The sequence below is a fragment of the Artibeus jamaicensis genome, unplaced genomic scaffold, assembly GCF_021234435.1.
Source record: "Artibeus jamaicensis isolate MK-2021 breed Jamaican fruit bat unplaced genomic scaffold, CSHL_Jam_final scaffold_916, whole genome shotgun sequence".
In the NCBI taxonomy this organism is placed as follows: domain Eukaryota; kingdom Metazoa; phylum Chordata; class Mammalia; order Chiroptera; family Phyllostomidae; genus Artibeus; species Artibeus jamaicensis.
The window spans coordinates 20,515,615-20,534,124 of record NW_026522059.1 but is presented as its reverse complement, the minus strand read 5'-3'; the positions used below and the strand labels follow the sequence as shown (position 1 = coordinate 20,534,124).

The 18,510-nt window shown below is 39.6% G+C and overlaps 1 protein-coding gene across 1 annotated transcript in view; it reads left to right on the top strand.

The window, feature by feature from the left end:
* The first annotated feature begins 2,959 nt into the window (after window positions 1-2,959).
* The window catches only part of PKHD1L1 (PKHD1 like 1), a 137,935-nt gene continuing 122,384 nt past the window's right edge, over window positions 2,960-18,510 (top strand). Inside the window, 5 exon segments of the mRNA XM_053661152.1 lie at window positions 2,960-3,103; window positions 4,898-4,987; window positions 13,910-14,054; window positions 14,985-15,093; window positions 18,439-18,496. Of these exon segments, the coding sequence (XP_053517127.1) occupies window positions 3,031-3,103; window positions 4,898-4,987; window positions 13,910-14,054; window positions 14,985-15,093; window positions 18,439-18,496 (475 nt within the window). The 5' untranslated portion in view covers window positions 2,960-3,030.

Sequence of the window (18,510 nt, the reverse complement as noted above, 5' to 3'; positions counted from 1 at the left end):
GCATGGGGTTTAGTGATCAGGGTTCTCTTTTTATGTTTCCCCATGTCTGTGTTCCATGATGAGTCTGACTTGTAAAGGTTTAAAGATTCCAAAGGTCAGTACAATTAAAGCATTAGTTATGTAAACTACACAACCACCTTTTAGGTCCCCAGTGGACCTTTTGGTTATATAAACATCCATCTAGTTTTAATTTTATTTTCACATTAACCCATATACTTCTGTTAATAACTCAAAATTAAAAATCTCACTGCTGTGATCTCTTTCAGGGCATTGAGATACGTGTTGTATAATTAAGCACTATTTAGAGAGGGAAGAGAGATGCCCATTCATTCAACAAGGGCTGAGTGAAAATCTGTACCTGCAAATTACAGTTCTTGGTTCCGTAAGAAATTTAGGGATTATAAGAAAGGAAAGCAGGCTAATTTGCTGAAATATTAACTCTTCTGATGATAGCCACATGATCTATTTGCTGAATGGCCAATTTGCCAAATTTGCCAAATTAAATGACTGTAGTTTCACAAATAGTTAGAAGCTTTCACAGGATTGTTTGATTTCGGTTACTGGTAATGAAATATATTGAAAAGTATGCACATATTTTAAATATCATCACATGTTCTATGTGTATGTGCATATATCATGTACATATGTGTATGTATTTATGTGTATGTGCATATGTATACTTGTACATACATACAGTTAACTTGTTCTTATAAGACTAGTAGGTACAGAGGAAGTAAAGGTCTCTGGAAGGAACTAGTATTAGGAACCACATGGTTAGTACAAATTAAATGTTACAAAGGTGAAGTAGGACACAGCGGGGCAACCACATCATACAGGAGTGGGAAAAAGTAGGTTTACATTTGTAATACAAATAAGTAATATAATAATTAATAAATAATAATACAAGAATAAACTGTATTTCACATACTCAGAAATGTGAACCTACTTTTGCCCATCCATGTATATTAAATACTGTATGTCATTTGTGGGTTGATGTACTATCTAAGATTTTGGTTAAAAAAATCTGAAAAATGTTTAAAGTTTGACAAAGCAAAAATAAACATATTAAGCTTTGTAATCACTTTATTGATGTATCCAAAACTTAAAACAGTTTTCTTTTTTGTTATAAATAATATGGATTTTTTTTTCTACGGAAAAGTCTGGCTATTTCAATGGCACCTCATTAATAATCAAATTTGAGTGTATTATATAGAACAAGATTTTTCACCCATTTCTGCTTTCTTTTATAATGCTTTTGAATGACATTTGCTGCCTTTTTAATACTAAAACATTTTAATATGCTTTTTAGCATCAGTTAACCTACTCTTCATCTCCACTTGAATTTATAAATTTCAAAGAATCTGAGAAAATCAGAATTTTGGATTGGATTGCATTTAAATTGCTTTTTAATGACACCATCCAAAATTTAACTTCGGTTAACTTAGTCTAACTCTAATTTGAAAGCGTCAGAAAGGAATCAAAATTAGCCAAACAATTCTATATAAAAATTCCCACATTAAATTTTATTTTTGTTATTGATATTAAAATGTACACTTTGCCCGTCTCATGGCTATGTTTGTTAATACTGCTAAATTACTCTTGGTAAAGCTGCTAAATATTGCTATACAACGTTACAACTTGTAAATTTGCAAATAATTAATTGACAAAATTGGCATTCTACTAGCTGACTTTCTGCCGATTGGCCTGCTTTCAGATAGAAGAGGAAAAGAGTGAAGAACCCCGCAGGAATGCCAGTTTTGGGGAAGAGATGGAAGACAAAAATATGAGCTGGGAGGGGCTGGGAGGGACTGGGCAGGTAGCAGGAAACCCAAGACCGTGGGAGGAATGGAATTTCAAGAAAGAGGGTAACAGCCTCACGTGCCGCCGAGTTCCACCAGGAGGAAGGTCCGTGGGACCCTCGCAGGCTCTATTTTCAGTAGAATAGGGATGCTGGAAGTCAGTTTGCAGAAAAAAAAATCAAATGAATATAATTGCCCAAATCTGACAAAATTACTTTCTTAACCCCAGTGAGCTGGATATACATGCACTCCTGGTGGTATTAACGTGTAAGGACCCGGTTTTATTTACTTAGGTTAGAGTTCTGCCGTCATTCCGTCTGTCTTCCCTCCCAATTGGATGTGCCAGATGTAATGAGTAAAAACACGGGGTGCTGAGTTAACTTTGACTTTCAGATAAACAATGAATAATTTGTGATGTACGTGTGTCCTGAGCATGCCAAGCCCGCCCCAGAAGTCTGCGGAACTGGGGACAGTGCCGAGGGTGAGACCCGCGCCTGGAGCCGTCGCTTCGGTCCTCACTCCGCGCGCAGGTGCTCGGCCTTGGGCACCTTGACCTTCTGAAGTGCCTTCATTACTGTCCCGAAGACAGCAACCGCAACCGTAATAGCAAATCGGCCTTTCGAGATGGTTGTGAGTTGAAGTCTCCAGAGCACCAGACAAGGTGTTGGGACGTCAATAAGTATTAGTATGATTGAGAGATCCACACATATTAGTATGATTGCCAATTAAAGGGATAGCAGGAATATTTTTAGTGTGAAGGGGGGGAATGTGTGAGATTTGCATATTAGATGGACTTTTAGGCCCATCTGGGGTCGATTAATAACCACAGCAGACAGGCCGTGAAAGTACACAGGCCCAGAATTTTTTAAAAATTTAAAAGAAAAGATAAGGAAAGGAAAGGGGGTTGGAGGGAGGCGGGACTGTCCGTGGATCTCTCTTGCCAAAAGGAGTGAGGCTCTTACCCCAGCGGGGGCAGCCTTGGGACCCGGCACCCGGGTCGGAGCGTGGACGCTTGATGAACCCGGGCCGCCCGGAGGGCGCGCCCCTGCGGTGGAGGGGCGCCGGTCTGTGCGCACACCCCAGCGCGCAGCCCGACCGGGGGCGGGGCGGCCTCGCCTGCGCGCGTGGGGCGAGTCAGGCGCGCGAGCTGGTGGCGGTCCCCGAGCGGAGCGCAGGCGCGGGCGGCGGCTCCCAGCAGCGGCGGGCCGGACTCTGCAGAGCTCGATCCGCTATGGGACACCTGTGGCTTTTGGAGACTTGGGGCTTCTTGGGGCTGCTCCTGTGCGCCGCGGACCCGCACACAGGTAACCCATTCGGGGCGCCAGGGAGGCACCCAGGAGAAGTCCATGTAGACACAGCCCCAGCTCCCGGGGTCGCGGGAGAGGCGGCACAGCAGGCTCCAGCCCTGGGCCAAAGGTGTGGGCGCCACTGCGTGGTGAGCCCGGGAGCTAAGGACTTGGTCGGAGGACCCAACGGAGACAGACCAGGGCGAGACTGCTGTTAATTCATCAGTGTTGCTTGCCTGAGTTGCGGAATCTCACCTCCTCTCCCCCAGGTCACTGTTGAAATAAGACTGAAATTTGACCTGGAGGAGTGGAGGTGGAAGTCTAGGTGAGAGGGGCAGCCAGGGTCCTTCCTCACGCTCTTCTTGGGTCCCTTTGCCCTCTGAAGGGAGGTTTCCCAGTAGGACAGAAATGGGTCTTGGTGGCGGGTGTCAGTCACTGACAGGGCCAGCTGCCCTGTGCCTTCAAAGTAATACCCAGGAGAAGGCTGGGAAGAGACTGATATGATAAGGAATTGGAGTTGTCCATGGAGATAACGGGAAGGTGAACCCGAGATAGATGAGGAGCAGCGCAGTCTTGGAGATAGGATCCAGCTGGAGTTTCCTACTCGCGGCCGTGGGCTCCTGGAAGGTATAAAAGTGCCTGGAGAAGCAACCGGTTAGGAGACCGTGGCAAAGACGGGCCAGGCCAAGTTCAGGGGCTCTGGTTCTGGGGGCTAGTATTCTTTACGTAGGAGAGCTGCGGCCAAGATAGGAGAAATCCCTCGCTAAACTTTTCTCAGGCAGGAATGAACCATGCCGTCCTAATTCCTTTCAACTTTCTCATCATTCAGTTTCAAACAAGTGATGATTTCTGTGGTTTTTCTATGTGCCCCCCACTGACATTTTTCCACCTACACTGAGAATTTCTTACTAGATTTAATAATTGCCAGATCTGTACAGTTTAAGCGGAAAATAATCTCGACTGTGCAGTGCAATTTTGAATCGTTTTAAAGCGTTGCTTACAATTAATTCTTCAAAGAAGCCGCTCACTCGCCCTGGGCGTAGAACGCTTTGTGTTTCCCCACAATGGTTCAGTCCGGCTAATTCATCTTTTCCCTCCAAGATGCAGCGGGGGCACCTCTTGTTTCAATTAGCTGGTATGACCTGGGAGATACGGATGAAATGCCCCATCTGAGTCTTCCATGACTCCTATGCCCTCTTGCTGCTCTGTACCGTGCAATCCAAACTTCTGGAAAGTTGGGATTGTTCGGCATTTTAATATCCTCAGGTACCTGACACCATTTGTTGAATGAATCAGTGCATTAAGAACTCACTAGCATCAGGAGGCTAGAAAGATCCCAGAAATTATCTTTCCTTGATTCTTACTTGGTCACAGAAACCAATTTCTTTTTAAAACACAACACTCCTCTTGGTGCCTAGAGTAGTCTTGGATTCTACAAGCTTTGCATTTCCTTTGTGCTTGTATAATGACATGCTCCTCCACAGGGCTGTTTCTCCAGCTTCATCTGCTGCTGTGTGGGCTGCTGACTGTGGTTATGGACACGCAGTTATTAATAGAGCACTGCACGAATTAAGGGTTTAATACATGTTTTATAATATGATAGGTAAGAATGATCAACATGAGCAATGAGGATAAATTAAGTTAATGACTTGACTCCCTGTCAAGACTTATACCAAGTCATTGGTATATTTACTTTCAGTCTACAGTCTTCACAGCAGTTTTCTGTCAACATTGCAATATATGCTATAAAATTTGATGCTTGAAATGGAAGACTTAATAGGTTTACCTCTCCTATACTTTAATATCTTTCAGGTGGCTCTAAAATAATTCCTAAAGTCACAGAAGTGATACCTAAGTATGGCAGCATTAATGGGGCAACGAGACTGACTGTCAAAGGGGAAGGTATGGTTGTGTTTTCTTCTTTTTTGTCAAGGTTGGGGTATTTTAATGATTACATAACCATTTAGAGCTTCTGATTTTAAAAAAATCTACTGGAGTTATTTCTCCGCTTGGCCAGAGCAGTAAAACTCTATCCCCTTTAACAGCTAGCAAAATCGCCAAGAGTCTTTATCGACCCAATCATCTGAATTCGTCTTATAATGACTTGATTAACTCTAAGATCTGGATTCTAATGACCAAACTGAGAGGAACATCTTTAACTCAACTGCAATTATTTGCTTTGCTCCTCATAGATCTAATAATATTTCCTTTGTTTTTATACCAAATGAGACATGTTGCAGGTGTCAGCATAGAATGTCAGTAGGAGGGTGCGATAGAGGAATAGAACGGTGACGAAAGGGAAAAGGCACCCGACAGAACTTTGGATGCCTTCCCTCACCACCAGCACTCAGTACCTGCGTCATCAAAGCAGAGGCTGTTTATCATTCTCTCCTTGCCTGGTCTTGGGTGAACACGTAGTAAGCAATCAGTGGGTGTATTTAATTAATATTAATATTAACTAATATTAATATTAATATTAATTAGTCTATAGTAAGAGAAATGAGGTTTTGGAGTGAGAAAATTGACAAAGCAAGATATTTAATTCTATATACATATGTGTGCATATATATATATACATATATATATAATGTCTTTCATTACTTCTAAGTAACATTTCTGCAGAATTCACTTCTCAGTGATATACCTAAAATGACTCATGCCTCTAAATTGTTAACAACATATTTTGAATTAAAGTGTTCTTTCTTTTTTAGAGTTAAACACTGGAAGGCAATGTATTTGTTAAAGACTATTTTCAAAACGTCTTTGTCCATAGGTCCTTTGTATTGTAAATTGCTGTTAACATACTGTGCTTGAAAACTAGCAGGCTTCTGACGGAGATTTATATGCCGTGAAAGAAATGCCCACATTAAAACAAAACAATAAAACCTACTCAGCTATTTCCTTCTGTCTTGAGACCTGAACTCTTTCTGATCCAGGAACTATAGCTTGAGTTTAAATTCATAGACCCAGATCTTCCCTAGTTAAAAATAGGGGGAAAAACCCACTTTATTAAAAAAATATTTATTGATTTAAAAGAGAGAGGGAGAGAGGAAGGGAGAAAGAGAAACATCGCTTTATTTTTGCCTTCATTGGTCGTTTGTTGTATATTCTCTCACTGGGGATGGAACCTAGTGATAACCTTTGCTCTTTTGTGCTTTCTAAGGCTCAGAAGTAACACTCCTGTGAAGTACAAAGTGTGATGGTGAATTTCTAGTTTTCCCATCCATGCTTTTGGCAGAGAATTCCAGAGTAGTTAAATCTTATCTGACCTTTAACAGGAACCTAAACAACAAAACACACAAGCAAGCAAAATAAAAACAAAGACACTGAAATAGATAGAGAACAGGGGGACAGCAACCAGAGGGGAGAGGGGAGGGAATTTCAGGGGGGAAAGGGGAAGGATTTACAAGAACAAGTATAAAGGACACATGGACAACAACTAGGGTGGGTGGAAATGGGAGGGAGGTGGGGAGCCCTGGGGAGGTGGGCTGGGATGGGAGTAAAAGACAGAAAACTGTACTTGAACAATTAAAACAAATAAAATTTTTAAAAAAGAATGCATTAAAAAAACCTTATCTGAATTGCAGATAACAGCACCTCCACCCCCTGGGTTGTCTTCCCTCTCCCTGCTTTACCCACATTGTAGGTGACTAAATATGTGTTAGCATATGTCTTTCTCATAGGCTGAGTCCTAACACTGTTTTATGTAGGTTTGGGGGGCCTGTAACATACACACACACACACACACACACACACACACACAGCAATAATAATACATTTACAGGGTGCACCAGAGCTCCTATAGCTGCATGAATATGGTACTCAAACAAAGTTCATTTGGAAGGACTACATTCACACAACCCAGTGGTCCCATCTCTAAGTGATGCTCCACATTTAGAATTGCATGCAGAGCTAAGTTCTTACCCACATAAGGACACTTTCTAAATGAAATCGTAAATGCTCAAGGACTACCTCAATGTTGGTCCCCTGTGACTTTTTTAAATGTTTTATTTCTGAAGAAGTTACAATGAAAAAGTAAACTGTTTTGGAAATGTTTGACTTAGAAAGTGATTTCTCTGAAATACCCCCCTTTAGAAAGATCTAGTTAATATTTTGGTGCATCCACATGACTTTTGGCTATTTCCACGCATAGTATTGAACTTGACAGGCAAAAAGTTTGCCACTGCATCACTTTGTTCTACAGGCTGAGTTTCAGGAGTCAAAGATACACAATTTTACAATCATGATGCCCAAGTAAAAGTGTTTTGTGCAATAGCAGGATCGTAGACACGCTTGAATGTCCTTCTAAGATGACTGCTTTGAGAGGTTGTGTCATTGTTTTGATAAGTTCTACCATGTTTTTAACTATTGGTTTCACTACATTACATTCATATGTTGTATTTCTCAATTGTCTTCCTTGATACCAGTAAGATGGAAGGAATAACATTTTTCGGGGGGGTCTTTCTTTGTATATATTTCCTGTTACAGTGTTTGCCATCTATATTTCTGTTAATGTGAAGTGTTGAGTTACACAATTTTTATAATATTATGGGAGCTGCATGGACATTGGGCTGGCCTAACTGACTTTCAGTTCTATCTTCCCACTCTGTGAACCAGAGAAAGTTACTGCTCTAATCCTCAGCTTCCTCGTCCGTAAAATGAGATAGGAATTTCCACCTGTTGTGGCTAGTGTGAATATTGAAATGGATGATGTACCTAAGGTATATAGTATATGCTTCATAAATTAGAGCTACTTTATACTGATTATTCTTTTGCATTTATGTTATAGGTTTAGATCCATTGTTTAGGAGTTTCTTCCATCACATTGCACCTTTCCTTCCCATCATTTTCAAGTTACAACTTCTAAGTAGGTTTCTACACTCTCAACCCCACTTGTTTTAAGTAGTGAAACCCAAACAGCCTGCATGGTACATGGTGACTGACATTGCCTGTGAAGGAGGCCCAGGTTTTCGTGCCTGGCAAGTCTTGTCTCCGATTTTTCTGCAAAAGAAAAAAAATGCATCAACATGTTAGGAATTTCTATCTGAAGCCTCAACCTTTTCTGTTTCCAGGGAACACCCAGCCCTTCCTGTAATCTGTGTGCTTGGAGGACTTCCAGGGGTATTTCTTTATGCACAATTATTTATTTAGAATCATGCTTTCAAATTAGAATTCTCTTTAAAGGTGATTCATTTGAATTTTTTTTAAAGTATAATTTTAAATTAAAATTCCTTTAAAAGTTGATTCCTTTTTTTTAACTGATTGGAATTAACTAAAAATTAGAAGTGTTTCTATGCTTTTACAAGCAAAATTTATAAAGAAAATATTTATAAATCTTACTGATTTGGTTCATATTTTTCCATAGATTTTACTCCTACGAGATATCTATATATTTATATATCTATGCCTATAGATATATGCCTATAGATATGTAGCTATAGATAGGTAGGTAGGTAGATAGATAGAAACAACTCCTAAACTAAAAACATCATCATTTGTTAGTACTGTTGTTTAAAATTCTGTCTTAGGAAAGCTGAAGAACACATCTGCATTACCATATCATTCACTAAATACATACCTAATAGGAAAATAATGCATCCATCGCATCCTGAGCCACATCACAATGAAAACTTTCCATTCTTTATGTATTTGCCAGCAGCCCTTCTGGGTGTTCCAAACCAAATGTGAATGCCAAAGATAAGCAGAAGTTGGCAGAAGGAAGGAGCAGGTTTATAAGCAGCTTGCTTTTTGGTGTTTTCATGTGTCTTCTCACAAGTCCACTTTAGCAGTCACTGCCTTTCAGGATTTGAAACCATGAATTCAATGAGAGTATCTTTTCACGTGTTAAATTGATGCTTATATTTATACCTTAGCCTATGCTGGATGAGTCATGAGCAGTTAACAGTTAAGCTTAGAAGAAAATGATGTTTATTGAAATTTTACCTTTTGTTGAGTTTCTGCTCACTTTTTCTACATAAGAAGGATACAAGAGGAGCTAAGAACATAGGGTCTGGAAGAAGTTATACTGGGTAACAAGTAATAGCTTTGTAATGTGTGTTCTTAATGTTGTTTTTCTCTGAATATCACATATGTGCCTGGTTGGCATCTACAACCTGGGTTTGAATCCTGACCACCTACTTACTCGTTTTCTGTTTTTTTTAAAGGGGTATTAATACTGAACCTAAGCCTTGGGATTTTTGTAACTAAGGATAAGAGCAGATATCAAATGAACTCTCAATATATAAGCCAGGCACTATGTTAAGCAATGTATATATTCTCATTTAGTCTTCCTAACAACCCAGTAAGTAGATTCTTATGGTGAGTTTTCTGATGAGGTGATGAAGACTGAGAGTTTATATGTAAAACGCTGATGCCCACGGTCAGAGTCAAGGAGATGCTGGAGCTGGCATTCCAGCCCAGACGGCAGGGTCCAGATGCCCTTCCCTGGAATAGCACTGGCCCCTAACATGCTGCTTTCTCTGAGCTGGAGTCTAGGAATTGGCATTTGGTGAACATCCGGCCCAGCGACGTCCTACTTCCTACCTAGACCAGGCAGTACTCGTGTTTTCTAAGGGACCTTTGAAGGACACTGAAAATGTTCAGTGAATTTAAGTAGCAGTCACATCACAGACACCTGGCAACCCCACGTCAACTATTAAAGGTTATTTAATGTGAGCGCATATTGGAATGCTGATTTTTTTGTTGAAACATCTTTCAAAACTACTGACAGCTTAAGATACATCGTTAATATTTATTTTTCTTATGTAATATAAATACATATTATATATGTATAAAAACATCTCTGAATTTGCCTTCATTTTTATACTGACTTTAAGTTTATTATTATACTGGGCAAACAATATTATCAAAGCAATTAAGTTCTGAAATTTAAATCAGTTATAAATTTACATGAATTACATGGATCTTTAGGTGTTAAAGAAAATTTTTCATAATTTCAAAAGTATCATTAATCATCAATTTGGCCATAATGGTGTTATAATGTTAAATACTTGTGAAATAAAATAATAATATTTAAAAATGCTCATAATTTTAGAACTCAGAATTTGAGAATTTTAGATTTTGAAGTAATCTGGGCAAAAACTGTTTATTTGCTAACTTTTTTTTATTCCATAAAATATTATGACCCAGACACCTTCACCAATTCACTCTGCATGCTTGAATAGTATTAAGTACCTTTTAAATTTTCTGTTAGAAAGCTATTTAATTATAGGATTTAATTAGTGGAAAATTTCCAATTAATTTCTTCCATAGGGTTCATTTCTTAGGTTTATTTCAAAATTGAATGTTGTTTTAACAATATAAAATAATTTTATGTGGCATGAAACTACTTAATCCATACTTACTTCCAACTGTAGTTTTGAATTTTCATATATTTATGGTAAGATGAAAATAATGTTCTGCTTTGTTGTTTCCACATCACCCACTTCTCTGTCCCTATTGGGTCACACCCATTAGCATGCAAACGTACTATTTCATTCACCTGGAAAAAGCAAAAGTGAAGTCATCAGTGTTCTTCTCTATAACCTTCTCCAGCTACCATCCAGTTCCTCTGTTCTCCTGTACAGTAAAAGTCCACTCAATGGTTACCAAGGATGGTTTCCTTCATTTATTGTCCCCCATCTTCTCTTGAACCCATGAACGACAGTCATTTATCCATCACTCATGGATACAGTATCACTCCTGCCCCCAGTCTATACTCTCGGAACAGTAGCTAGTGACTCTTGGGAAGTGTAAGATCACACCTCTCCTGTGTTTCAAAGCTTCTGGTGGTTCTCCACTCATAAAAATAATCCAAGTGCTTTTATTTCCAGTCTCACATCCTACACTTCACCTCACTCATACTTCTCCAATCTTACTTGCTAATTCTTGAATTCACAAACATGCTCCGATCACAGGACCTTGGAACACCCCGTTTTCTCTACCTAAAAGGCATTGGCCATAGGTATTCTCAGAGTTTACTCCTTAAAAGCTTCCTCGACCATTCATGTTGCATATTTCCTGTATCCCAGGAACAGGATTGGAAGATCACAAACAAGACAGTCTTAGAGAGTGTGAACGCACTCGTGGTAGTGAGCACAGAGCATGCAGATCTGTAGATCACAGGTTAATTCCCACAAGGATGCACTCCCACAAAGAGAAACAGAACAACCAGGTTGACTGGATGACTCATCCAGGGTCTTCTGTCCTTGGCTGTCAGTGCTTATGGAATGGGCCCATGAATACAGGGGTCACAGGGTGATGGCTGTGCATGTGCCAATGCCGTGGAATCCCTTTCACCGAGGCGAAGCTACCTACTGCTGGTGCTGAATAACTGGCCTGCCAGGAGCAGGGACCAACACTGAGCTCTCAAGAGAGACCATCCTTCACAAAGTTCACTGGTCATTTAGTGACAAGTTGTGTGCACCACTCTCCTTCCCTCATGGGAAGAGTAGAAATTCATTATTGCTGGAACTGGTTCCTATACCGGACACGGGTTTTGCCTTCTCTTTCCTCAGTGCCTCTGCCAGCTCCACCTTCTGATCTACTGCCATGAGTTTCCACAAAGAGTGCCCCAGAACAAGGAACACATTTTAAAATTTTTTTCTTATTGTTGTTCAAGTACAGTTGTCTCCATTTTCATCCCACCCATCCCCGCCTCCCACCCTTGAACCTACCCACTTTGGCATTGTCCATGTGTCCTTTATACATGTTTGCAAGGAACACATTCTATAGTGAAAACGTTATAATAACAGGGATCTATCCCAGAAGCCTGTGTCACCCTGATATATATGGCTCAGTAGAATGATGAAATGGCCTGTGAAAGGGATGGCTAAGCTCCCATCCTGGAACAACATCCTGTAGGAAGGGATGTTGTTCTCCATCACTGGCCATAGGCAGGGAGCCAATGGCTAATGCATGCTGTTGTTTCCCAGTAGATGGAACACATGGAGCTGGAGGTGAAGGGTTACCCCCAGCATTATCACACCCAGTGATCCAGGAAATGAACCTGTGCTTTTTGTCCTTGCAGTTTTAGGTTCTGCTGGATTTGGGGTCTGAGTTTCCAGTTAGAGAATGTGTCAGCTAAGGATCTCAATATGGGTTCCACTGAACTAAGACTACCACTACTACCTGATCAGTTTGAATTCCTCAAACATAATTAGTAGACAACTAGAGATAATCAATTCTGATGGTCATGAAGAGGTAGGGTTGTTGTAGCTACTGCAGATAAGGGAGGAGTATGTCTGGAATTCATGATATTCAGAGAGGCATCTTTTGATTTCCATGTCCAGTGACAAGTGTAATAGGCAACTTTGGCAAATACAACCTAACAAGGGCAAGGCAACTAAGGGCTCAGGCCTTTAGGATGAATGTCAGTGTCACTCCATCAGCTGATGTGCTAGCTAAGGGCAAGGGAAATCTACAGTGGGTGCTAGAGTGGGGACATGTGAATGCTCATTATAGCCTCAGGACCAGTTGTAATAGTGTGGCCTGTAGCTTGTCCCACTGATCTTGTATTAAATCCTTAGCAAGAGCTCTCAGCTGGCTACCACCTTGAAGGCTTGATAATGGATTGCACTTGAAGGACAGAGCATGAGAATTTCTGTGCAATGCAGGGGTGGGGGACTCTTTCAGATACCCTTTGTGCTCAGCCTCATGCCCTCTTGTTCTCACTGCTAACTCTAGCCACAGCTCTGGCAAATAGTTCCGAAACTCTGACTCAGTCTATACTTTCAGATTCTTGCCTCAAGTTCTCACAGCATGGCTTCGTCTACTGTCCCAGGGCTGCTCTAAGATAGGGACTTGAGACATGGATCCCATATGGCATACACACTGCTTGAAAGTGCAGGGAAAGTTATTTCCCCCAGTGGGAACCCTCATCTCATGGGGACAAGTTTGATGAATAAATGCTTCTTGCTGTCAGTTCTTTGTGAGAGGCAATCTCTATTTTTCCTTAGAAATTTCAGGCAAGATTAAGCCCCAATTGTCATCTGTGGTGTCCAGCTTTTCTTTCTTCAGGTTTTATTCCCCTTTGCCCCTAAGTGACCACCACCCAGATAAACTGCTTGCAGGTCCTCACGTTGACTTTGCTTAATAGGAACTCAGGGTTGCCCTGCCTGGTGTGGCTCAATGGATTGAGTTCTTTCCTGAGAACTGGAAGGTTGCCGGTTCCATTCCTGCTCAGGGCACATGCCTGGGTTGCAGGCAAGGTCCTTGCTTAGGGGCGTGTGAGAGGCAGCCAATCTATGTTTCTCTTGCACACCAATGTCTTCCTCCATCCCTCCCCTTCTATTACAAATAAATTTTTTAAATAACAAATGCATACATACATACAATCTTTCATAAAATAGGAACTAATAGTAAAATAGTGTTATGGTGTTCCCCTCATGTAATTTTTCTATCCCCTTTACTGTGTTTTTTCATAGTAGTTTTAACCCCACCAGATATAGCATAGTACATCTGGTGGTGTGTATATATGTACATATGCATGTATATGTATTTGTATATTTGTTTGTAAAATATTTGTCTATTTGCTCCACCCTTTCTTACCCTACCACTGAAATATAAGCCATTTGATTCCACTACATTTAACGGCACCTGGCAAACAATTGGTTCTCAAGAATTACTTTTACGAATTAAATTAATTAGTCTAATTCCTCGGTTTCCAAAGAGGATTAAAATCACAGGGATAGACATGGGATAAGATGAATGCTTACTTTGGTTCTGTTCCTCATTATTTATTGAGTAAGTCAATACTGAATTACAATGGTTCAATCTCTAAAAACCGAATTCATTAATAATAATTGAGCATTTTTGCTTTTCCAGGTTTTGCTCAAGCAAACCAGTTTAACTATGGAGTTGATGATGCTGAGCTGGGCAACAGCGTGCAATTAGTTTCTTCTTTTCGATCAATTTCTTGTGATGTAGAAAAAGATTCAAGTCATTCAACTCAAATAACATGCTATACTAGGTATGTTTTAAAGTATCTTTAATAACATCATTTTTATCATATCAGAATTACAGGGATGCATATTAGTATTACAATAGTTTTATCACTCTGGCTGTTGTTATAATGTTTTTTTGATTATCACCTATTTTTGATTTCATGATGTTTAGACTATTTTGCACCTTTACTACATTCAATTATAATGCTCTTTCCACAAACTGGCATGATGAAATATATTCTAAATTCTTTCCCAGGTTATTAGGGCTATTGTCATTACTGATGTCTTTTAGAAGATAAATGACTACTATTAAATTGTAATGATGCTTCTCAAAATATCAAAATTATGCTTTCCTGTCAGGTTTGATTAATTTTATTCAATATGTTGACATAGTCATTAAGATTAAAGATGATCATTTTGTATAGTGACATTTCAAGTTTTTTACTATTAGCTCAAATTAATGTTTGTTATTAGCAACTTGGGGAAAAATTAATCATTTTAAATTGTAACTTTCAATACTGCAAAATGTAGCACATATTCCAGAGGATTTCATCTTTTGGTCTTGTTGGCTTTTTTTTGCAGCAAAAACTTATGGAGAAATTTGATTAAAACTTTTTTAAAGCTAGGTGATATATTACTATTTTAAATAATTATCATCACATTTGTTGTTACTGTTTTGTTTTGATTTTTTTTTCAGTAAGTGTCAGTGCACTTAGAGTGAGCATTTGCCTGAGGTTTGTGAGTTGGAATTTGCAGTACAGAATTCAGGACAAAGATAATCTTTCCATAATGTAAAGTAGAATTTTATTGGCCATCAATTTAGAATTTTAGACACTGTTTTTCAAAAATGATGTAGCCTGGGGAAGTATATAATTTTTAAATTAATACTATACATTAAGTAAAAGAGGTATTACATTCCTTACTCCTTACGTGTTCCTTCCTCCTTTGCCTTCCAGAGCAATGCCGGAAGACTCCTACACCATAAGAGTTAGTGTGGATGGGGTTCCTGTCACGGAAAATAATACCTGCAAAGGCCACATCCACAGCCATGCCTGCAGCTTCTACGTACGTGGGAGCTCGTCTTTAACTCACGGATAATCAACTTCATGCTTTCCTTCCTGCAGAACTGGGTCTTTAGTTTTTAGTTTTGCAGAGTGTTACTATGTCCACTCGAATATATGTTAGCATGCAACTAAGGATAATTTCACCCAGTTTTACTTATCTTCCATAGTAATGGAATCTCTTTTCTTATGTCTGGTTTGTTTCCCTCTTCTTTAAATTGATTTTATTAATGGATTGGATTTTTGTACTTCCAAATGAAATTCTTGTTCACAGTGTTTTGCTCTTTCTCCATTTCTGTTCTCAGTTAGATTCTTTTTTGTTTTCCTATTTTCAATGGAGTCACTTCCATTTTGAATAGAAACATAATGACTTTTTAAAATGTATTTTATTGATTATGCTATTACAGTTGTCCCATTCCCCCCTTCATTCCCCTCTACCCTGCACATACCCTCCCACCCACATTCCCCCCTTTAGTTCATGTCCATGTGTCTTAAGTTCTTAAGCTTCTACATTTCCCACACAACTCTTGCCCTCCTCCTGTTTATTTTCTTCCCACCATCTATGCTACTTATTCTCTGTACCTTTCCCCCCCTCTCCTCCTCCCACTCCCCTGTTGCTAACCCTCCACGTGATCTCCATTTCTGTGGTTCTGTTCCTGTTCTAGTTGTTTGCTTAGTTTATTTTTGTTTTAGGTGTGGTCGTTAATAATTGTGAGTTTGCTATCATTTTACTATACATGTTTTTTTTCTTTCTCCAATAAGCATTTCTCTCCTTTTACCACTTTAATGTGCAGAAGAATAAGTCTGAAGTCATTCTTAGCTTCACATTGAATATTTATCTCTTTTCTGGGTAGTCTAAAAATCTGTCCTTTCACTTTTAAGTAGAGATCTGGGCATTCCTTAGGTGGTCCCTGAATGACAGTGTGGGGACAACTGACATTTATTGAGAACTGACTGCGCTGGCCTATTTTGTTTGTATTAGTTTCTACGCATCCCTTTCTGCATTATCAAACCTCTGCCTCCAAAAAAAAACTTTATTTCTTAATAACGTGGCCCATGGTTTTTTTTTGTTTGTTTGTTTGTTTGGTTTCTGTGGTGTCCTTGTTTTTCTGCATATGGGGTCTTCCTGATCTATTTCTAGCCCCCCCATTATCCACAGAGGATAAGTTACAAGACCCCCAGTGGGTGTCTGAGGCTGCAGATAACACTGATCCTTGATCAACTCCAGCTCTGCTCTAAATGAGGCAGCAGCTTCTTCCTGGCAAGATGCAGTAGTTTTTGTATTTCTCAGTTCAAACCTATTCCTGAGTCCGTGTGACCACCCTTTACTTGCAGTAAATGGCTTGATGTCACTGGATTCAGAGGATCCCTCGCTGAAGTTTTCCTGTAATTTTTTACAATTCCTATTACATCAAGAACTTCTTACCTTCTCACTAAAGGAAGTACCAGCTTCTCTTCGGCATATTCAGATTGCCAGCTTCACTACTCATATGTTGGGGCCACTTTTAAGTAAAATAAGCATTATTTAGATACAAGCATTGCCGTCCCGGGATAGTCGATCTCATAACCAAGATGGCTACCAAGTGACTAATGAACAGGGAGCGTGGACAGTGTGGAGACGCTGAACAGAGCGATGATTCATATCCTAGGCAGAGCATAGTGGGACTTGTGCAATTTCATCACAATACTCAGAATGGCACACAATTAAAAACTTATGAGTTTTTTGCTTCCAGAATTGTCCCTGTAATATTTTCAAACCCTGGTTGACCCTTGGATGACTGAAACTGTGTATAAGGGAAAGACCACTGTACTCGTTGTTAAGTGTACAATTTGATTTGTATATATCTTAGTTATTGAGCGTTCTTTATTTTGCCCATCAAGTCTGCTCTTTACTTTTTTGGTGTTAATTTTGTCTTTTCACATCGTAGTGTATTCCCCTTTTGTAGTAGTTATTACTCATTTTGCCTTTCGAAAAGAAGTCAGTGTGTGTTTAGTCAGATAATAATAGTGATAATTAATATGTAATTGACTGTGTGCCAGGAGCAGCAGTCTAAGTATATTATAAATACTTAGCTCTTGACTGTCACAATCATCCTATAACTATATATTATTATTACTATTATCATTTTTTTATGGATAATGAAACTGAGAAACTACATTTACCTGAAGTCATTCATCTGGGGGTGGTAGAAGTCATATTTGAATTCAGACAGCCTGACTCTGAAACTGGTCTAAATTACTATCCCCTCCTGCCTCATATATGTACTTGAATATATATAACAGGTATGTGTTAATTTACTATTCACTGCCATAAAAATTTACCCAAACTTAGTGACTTACAACAGCACAGCTTTATTACCTGTCTGCTTTGTAGGCCGGAACTCTATGGGTCTCAGCGGGCTAACATCAGGGTGTTAGCAGGTCTCGTTCACTTGGGAGGTTCCAAGGGGGAATCTGGGTCCCTGCTGTTCTGTCTTCTAGACTGAGGTGCCTGCACGTCTTGGCTCATGGTCTCTTCCTCTGCTTTCAAAGCCAGCACTGGTGCTTGAGTTCTTACCACATGCATCACTGAGAACTTGCTTTTCTGTTGTTACATCTTCTTCCCTGACTCTGGCTATTCTCTCCCCACTTTCATTTATAAGGACCCTTGTGGTCACATGGAGCCCAGTTAGATAATCTGAAGTAACATCCCTATTCTAAGATCAACACATTAGCAACCTTAATTTCATCCATAACCATCTGCTGTGTAAGATACTCACAGGTTCCGGAGATTAGGGGCACGGACACCTTTAGGGGCCGCTACTCCATCTATCACAATGTATTAGTTTCCATCACACTAGTGGTCTCCTTGGAATCCTGTTCCCTTCCAGTCCTTATCTGCGGTCACAGCTCCTAAGAATTATAACTGTGCTGCTCTAAAACACTGTCTGAAGCTTACTTTGATGAACTTTTCCCAATTTTTGCTTCTATGTTTTTGAAATATGCATTGTTATTTTTCTTCCTGGGCCTAGAAGACTTTCTTTAATTTTATTCTACCAGAGTCCTAAAAGTCTTTGCCGAGAGCCTTACTACTATGGTTTGACTTACACTAATAACAAAAGGATGGTTGAATTTGAAAATCCAAAGCTAGAGACATTTTGAAATGAGAAAGGGCTTCTAGGGGATAAGAAAAAGATCTTGAATAATCAGAATAACGTTCTAAGCTTTATTTCTTAGCCATAAAAAGGAATATTTGCACGGTTATTTTATGGATACAGTTTAAGTATATGTAATGTAAGAAGCAGGGATATTCCTTAAAACTAGGAATAAAATAGAGGTAATTCTGCTTATCGAAAGTATTATCTTACAGGCAAAAAGTTTCAGAACCCCAACAATACGGAGCATCACACCTCTGTCTGGCACTCCAGGTCTGTTACATGAC